The sequence below is a fragment of the Haplochromis burtoni genome, unplaced genomic scaffold (genome assembly GCF_018398535.1).
Source record: "Haplochromis burtoni strain Fernald_Lab_line unplaced genomic scaffold, NCSU_Asbu1 Contig_63, whole genome shotgun sequence".
Lineage (NCBI taxonomy): Eukaryota > Metazoa > Chordata > Actinopteri > Cichliformes > Cichlidae > Haplochromis > Haplochromis burtoni.
Window position 1 is genome coordinate 1,425,629 of NW_024582424.1, and position 6,507 is coordinate 1,432,135.

General features: G+C 37.0%; 1 protein-coding gene across 20 annotated transcripts in view; it reads left to right on the top strand.

The window, feature by feature from the left end:
• The window catches only part of mef2cb (myocyte enhancer factor 2cb), a 111,576-nt gene that overhangs the window by 65,363 nt on the left and 39,706 nt on the right, over window positions 1-6,507 (top strand). For 14 of the 20 annotated variants that reach the window (XM_042221229.1, XM_042221234.1, XM_042221235.1 and 11 more), the window contains one exon: window positions 99-6,337. In XM_042221229.1, the coding sequence (XP_042077163.1) occupies window positions 99-447 (349 nt within the window). In that variant the 3' untranslated portion in view covers window positions 448-6,337. The remainder of the gene's footprint in view (window positions 1-98; window positions 6,338-6,507) is intronic. The other 6 variants (XM_042221230.1, XM_042221242.1, XM_042221231.1 and 3 more) reach the window with 1 other exon arrangement.

Sequence of the window (6,507 nt, forward strand, 5' to 3'; positions counted from 1 at the left end):
TGTGTGTATGTGTGCGTGTTACGAGCTGACTTTTAAAATCACTTTGTTTCTTGCTCTGTAACTCTGTAACCCCTTTGCGTTTCCTTTCCTTCCAACAGAAATTGTTCTAGCTCTCACTTATGTCAGGGTTCAAATCTGTCCCTGCCCTCTGCTCAAAGCCTCCACATCAAGTCCGAACCTGTTTCTCCTCCTAGAGATCGCACCAGCAGCACACCGGGGGGCTACGGTGGCGGGGTGCCACCTCCCCAGAACCCCTCGTCCCGCCAGGACTCGGGACGCTCCCCTGTTGATAGCCTGAGCAGTTGTAGCAGCTCCCATGAGGGCAGCGACCGCGATGAGCACAGGAATGAGTTCCACTCACCTCTGGGACTGGCCCGGCCCGCCCTGGATGAGCGTGAGAGCCCCTCCATCAAACGGGTACGCCTGTCAGAAGGATGGGCGACATGATTGCACTGTCCACTCCTCTGCAGTGCCCCAAGTTGCCCCGAGCTCCCGACAATGCAGCATTACGATGCCCCACAGTCAGCTCCCTCTTCTTCCTCCTCGCACTCGATCTCATGAGTCACTCACCGCCCAACCCCATGGCCTCTCTCCTTTTTTCTCTTTATTGAAGGAAAGCAAAGGGACAACCCTTTCCAAAAATCTGTTTGTAATTTCTTTTCCTTATTTTTGTTCCTTGTTTTGATTTTGCTGAGTGTGCGTGTGTGTGCGTGTTATACATATTGACATTATATAAAGCAGTTGGGTGTTGTAATGGGGGCTTGGGAGGGTAGTTGTTGTATGGGATGGGATCTGGGGGTATTTTTGTTGGGGAACTATGCATAAATTGTATTGTGGAAAAAAAAAAAGAATCATGTATGCATATATCTTAACACGTGTAACACGTGTCTACAGATGTGCATATCAACAAATACAAAAAAAAAGGTCAGGTACTCTGTTTCATAAAACGTACTTACAATTTGCCCCAGTGCTATATCAGTGAATAGAGACAAAAAAACAACAAAAAAACAACAAAAAAAACAAGATGAGCGTGATTGTGTCCAGTGAAAAACACCTTAGCACTTGAGTTGGACAAACAATACATGTGTACAGTATCAGTTTCATTGCTATAGACCTTCTCTGCAGTTTTACCTTGCAAAAATGTGTGTTAACATTAGATGATGTCATGTTGCAGGTTCAACGTATTTATGTAAATAGCGGGTCAAAGGGGTAAAAGGGCCTGGGGTCAAAAGTCGCCAGACATTACAAGATTTATTTACTCACTAAATGAAAAAGCTATTATGCAACATTTGAAGGATTGTACAGGTAAACGAGAAAACCCGATGCTAGATGTGTGGAACCCTTGATCGTTTTCGTGCTCCCCTTAAAGAACGGAGTGAGGACCACTCTTTGATCTAAGAGCTATGTCGGCGTAATCAAGAAAATCTCTGGATCTAGTATTAACTATTCAGTATTGATAAACAAAAAAAAGAGAAAAAAACAATTGTACAATACACTTGCTTATATTTTCATATGAAAGGAATAAAATGCAAAGCATTTTTGTGGCTTTTTGTAGTTTCTATAAGCCAGAATGTGTTTTTTGATAGCTTTGCCAATAAGAGATGGATAGTTCACCCAGAGGGGAAATGACAGGGCTTCAAGCCCCAAGCCATGAAAAACAGACTGAGATCCAATGCTTTGCTGAACTGTTTAATCTTTGTAGAGGTTTGTTTTTAAACGTGTATTTCTTATTATATATAATAATGGTAATATTAAGAATCTTTTAAAAAAAAATCTGTGAAATTAACATGCTTGTGTATAGCTTTCTAATATATAAATATATATAATAATGATTTTTTTTGTTGGTTTCTTAGTGAAGTTTCTATGTGCTGTTGCACATGTTGTCTGGTTTGTTTCATTTTAACTCTGAACAGGGCTGTTTGGGCGGCGTGTTTAGACTAACCTTAAAAACCAGCTGGAAAGCATTGCCAGGGTTGAAGCCTGAATGCTGAAAAACCTCATTTCTAGTGGAAAATGTCACGAGGCTGAATCTGGAGACCACACAGAAATAAATGTTGACACGTAACGTACACGATTGTCACACTGATGAGGAAATATGACAAAGCCGGAGTCTCCGAATACATTTTTATGCATCCGGATATTTCGTTAGCAGTCCAAATTATTATAATTTAATAATCGTAGTCATAAAACATAGATTTGACCTCATCGATTTTGAATACCACCTTCAATTTTCGACCCAGTCTACCTTGTGTTGGAGATGTCGCTCAGACGCAAACTGTAAAATCTTCCTTTGAATCGCATTAGCGTAATGCGATTTATGCATCGTGATTAAGTACTCTTGTTTTCAAACCTAATTTAATTCTGTGTCGCTCCAGTCTCGAAAACAGGGTTCCACATCCTTTACCACACTGTCACAGACAGTTCAGCGTAAGACACAAAAAAGAACAAACTGATCATGCTGGTATGGGAGAAGCACAATTGTTTATTCTTGATGAATAGCTTTGATTTTCTCTTTTTTAAACAATGAGACTAGCCACATATCTCTCCGCCTCCCACACCCATATCTGCTGTCACTTAAGTGTTATGATATTTCTATGTGCATATTTCATGCAGGATCACTAGGTTGTTACTGTATACAGTCTGTGTAGTCAAATGGGGCAGAGCCTCTATAACAGTGTTTTTCTTCTTCTTCTTTTTTTTAAACTTCAATAGAAAAAAAAAAAGGTTGGGAAAAAAATAAACATGATGTTTCAGGCAGCATAAGTGTGGAGAAACCAAAGCCAGTGGCATTTCTGTGTTGTAAAGTCAGCTTTTATTTTCACATTCATATATGGGTTTTTTTTTTTGGTTTTTTTTTTTGGTTTTGCAAGCATTGAAACAAGATAATAAAAGATTCTGCTTAAATTCACAACTGTTTTCACATTTCACTTTCAGTTAGTTATTGTAGCTTTAGCCATCAAACTGCATTGTCCATAGGAATCGTATTCATTTACCTGCTTTCTTCTTCATTTGTCTCCCTGTGCAGCGTATCGAAAAAGGTTACATGGGGGAAAAAAACAAAAAGGAAAGGAAAAGCGCATTTTCTATTTACAATTTGTTACTTAACTCGGAATCATTCAGGCCCGTGTGAAAGCTGTACTTGTTTTTCACTTCATCAATCAACATTACACACTGCTTGCTCGCTGAATAAAATAATGCCAACATGTCCTGACAGTTAATTAGAGTGCTATAGTTTTGACAGTATTTTTAACCAAAGACATGGAGAAAGCTTGTCTTTATATCTTTGATGTTGTTTTTTCTTCTTCTTCTTTCTACGTTTGTTCAATTTGAAGCCAATTTTTTTCTTCATCTGTTGATCAGTTGTTCTTTGTCATTACTATATCAGACTAAATGTTGGTACCTCAAAATTGACCCAAGCAGTACCTCAGCTGATTTTTTGATAAGTCACTTAACGTGCAAAGGGGAGACCATTCACCTGTACAGCCATGTGTAATAACAATTGCTTAAGGTCCCAACATTCACATGCTACGGGATTCTTTGTTGCTCCTCTGTGTTTGTGGTTTATTTAAGTTGTACTCAAAAGCTGAAATTTAAAAAAAAAAGAGTAATATGTTAAAATACTTAAAAAGTCAGTCTGTAGTATCAATGTAGCTTGTATAAACCTGATGATGGGGGCGGACGTTTGTAACTAAGGTTTTTTGGAATGCAGGAGCGGCTTTCAGCGGCATAAGCTGGCCTTTGTCGCCACTTGAGACTAAGATGGTATTAAATTAAAATCACATCTCTGTAACTCAAGGGACTTGATTCAGCTGTATGTAGTGAAAACGTATGGGGATGAAATAAAAGTCTCCTCTGCAGGAGGGAAAGGCTATTTGTATTTTGCAGAGATTTCAGTAAAGTTACTGGCTTTCTTAGTTATCCTGATGTGACTTGGTGTGATTTCATTGTGTTTGACTTGTTTCTACATGCATCCCATACAGCGATTGCTTTCATACCATGCAGACTCAAAAAACATATCAACACAAAGAGCTTCCATGAGGAAATGAAGGGACATGGTGCCATAGCAACTTCACTCACAGATAATTTGTCATCCACATTTTTTTCAATAGATGAATTTTTATATGTATAATGACAAATAAATAATAATTGTAAAAAAGCAACAGCAACAACATTTATTTAATATTTTAAACAGTTTTTTTTAACAGTTGGCCTCACAATTACAGTTGCATCGTCTTTCTGAGTAGTAAATCAAACTACATTTAAACATGAGAGCACATAGATCCTAAACAATGAAATCACAGTCGTATGCTCCCACACGACAAGAAACAAGGGAAAGGTTTAGGCCTACTCCTGTCCTACTCGCTTTTTCTTCAATAAAAAAAAGTGGGAAAAAAACCAAAACAACTCAGAAGTGTGAATCAAAGAGAGAGTGGACAGCTTATTCTATAAAATACATGACAGTCTTTATTTTTTTCAGCTTTTCTTATAACAGTTATTTTGCAATGACTGAACCCCAAAATATAGCTTAACTTTATTGTAACAATTATTGGGTTGGGTTGTTATCAAAACGCAAAAAAGGAAGAAATTTTCCTGACTGTTCATGCATTTTTCTGCAGGCAGTACAGGTCCGTATAGCTTACCTGAAAGAATCACTTTTTTCGAATGGAAATGTAACATTAGTGAATACCCATATAGACAGACACACACACACACACACAGAAAAAACAAACGAATTACAGTTTTACAAAAATAAAAAATAAATCCATCGCGAGATTTCGAACATTTTGTAATGCCAAAGAAATCCTTTTGATAGCGTTTTTCTTTTCGTTTTTTTCTTCTATATAAATCTCTCTATTTTTTTAGATATATATAATATATGTCTACCGTCTATATTTTCTAAAGGCCCCTTTTCTATCTTTTCTATCTTTTCTTGTTAGTCTGAAGTCATTGTTCCTTGAGGTTATCGCTTCTTAACGTTAGCGTTATTTATTTATTCACTTACTACATGCAGAAAAATTGTGAATTGATATGAATAAATATATTTCCCAGGAAGAGAAACGTTGCAGTGGGTTGCTGTGAACATAGGCCTGCCTGTAGGATGGTTTCAGAATTATCGAGAAACTAATTGCAATTAGGTTTCGTTTGCTTTTCTACCGTTTTGTAGTCTACAATTTGGCCGTCGTTTCTTTCGCTGAGAAATATGTTTGTTTGTTTTTTCTTTAATAGGTAACAAGAAATGATACATAAACTTGTCACACGTCATCTATTAATTGCACGTATTTAAAGATGGCAAATCGAAGAAACAGATTCAACACGTTTTGGATATTGTTTTATTTCACAAGTAATTGCTACATCAGCAACATGTCTACATGCATCGCTTTAAATATGCTTTAAACAATTATTCACGATCTAAAAGTAACGGAGTTACTCTTTTAAAATCATATATAACAATGAGGCTAATGCTCCGATGTATTCTACTGACTTCTTCACTTGTGCAGACTGGAGCAGGAGTGTGCAGATGCCGGCAAGTAACAGTTTTAATGTTTACAGCATCTTTATTGACACTGTTTCCTAAACGGTCTAAATGTTCACATTTTCTTTCGCCATTACATTAATACCAGACACACTGAAGTGATTTTGAAGAGTTTTCTACCAGTAACGTGTGAAAGAAGGTTTGTAAGGTCACTGCAGACCAAACATAATGAATTATCTATCAAAAATAATATACTTTGACAACAGGTTTCACAGTTTTTAAACTGATGCAATAAACCTGAATCTGCAAACGGGCTGCCACTTTTTTGATAAAAAAAAAAAAAAAACTATAGAAATGAAAAAAGGAAAAAAAACGAATTGTAAAAAATCAGCGCCTTCAGGGTGAATAAATTAAAATAAATAAATTAAAATCAAGACAGCACTTGTACATTTACAGGGTGGGGAAAACAATATCTAAAATACATTCTTAGCTTAAAGCCCAGTTAGGGCTTCAGTTGCTGCTTTTGTAACATTAAAAGCGAAAGAGTTCTGAGGGCATGTGTGTTTCCAGCATCAGGCTTATTTTAAGATCATGAATGTACATTAAATTGCACGCATGACGTTGGATTGCGCAAGTTCAGTGTGGCGTTGGTAGGAACAGGTACTCGTTCACCCTTGTAGGCTGCACACTCGTTCACCGTGAGTACTCAAACTAGAAATCACCACTAGATGTCACCGTTTAGCTGTTTAGTCGATGCCCTCACAACCTGGATCTTCCTCGCCGTCTTTCTCCAAAAGAAGCTGTAGACCAGACCCTGAATGGTCCCGTGTACTCCACCAGCTGCTTCATCCATTTTTCTTTGAGGTAAGTGTAAATACATAATACACTATTTATTATCATTTAATTCTAACAATTACTGCTTAATATCCGATTGTGAAAACAATGATAATGTGTACTCTGTTGCAAAGAAAAGAAAAAATAAAACCAACAACTGTAACATAATAATAATAATAATAATAATAATAATAATAATA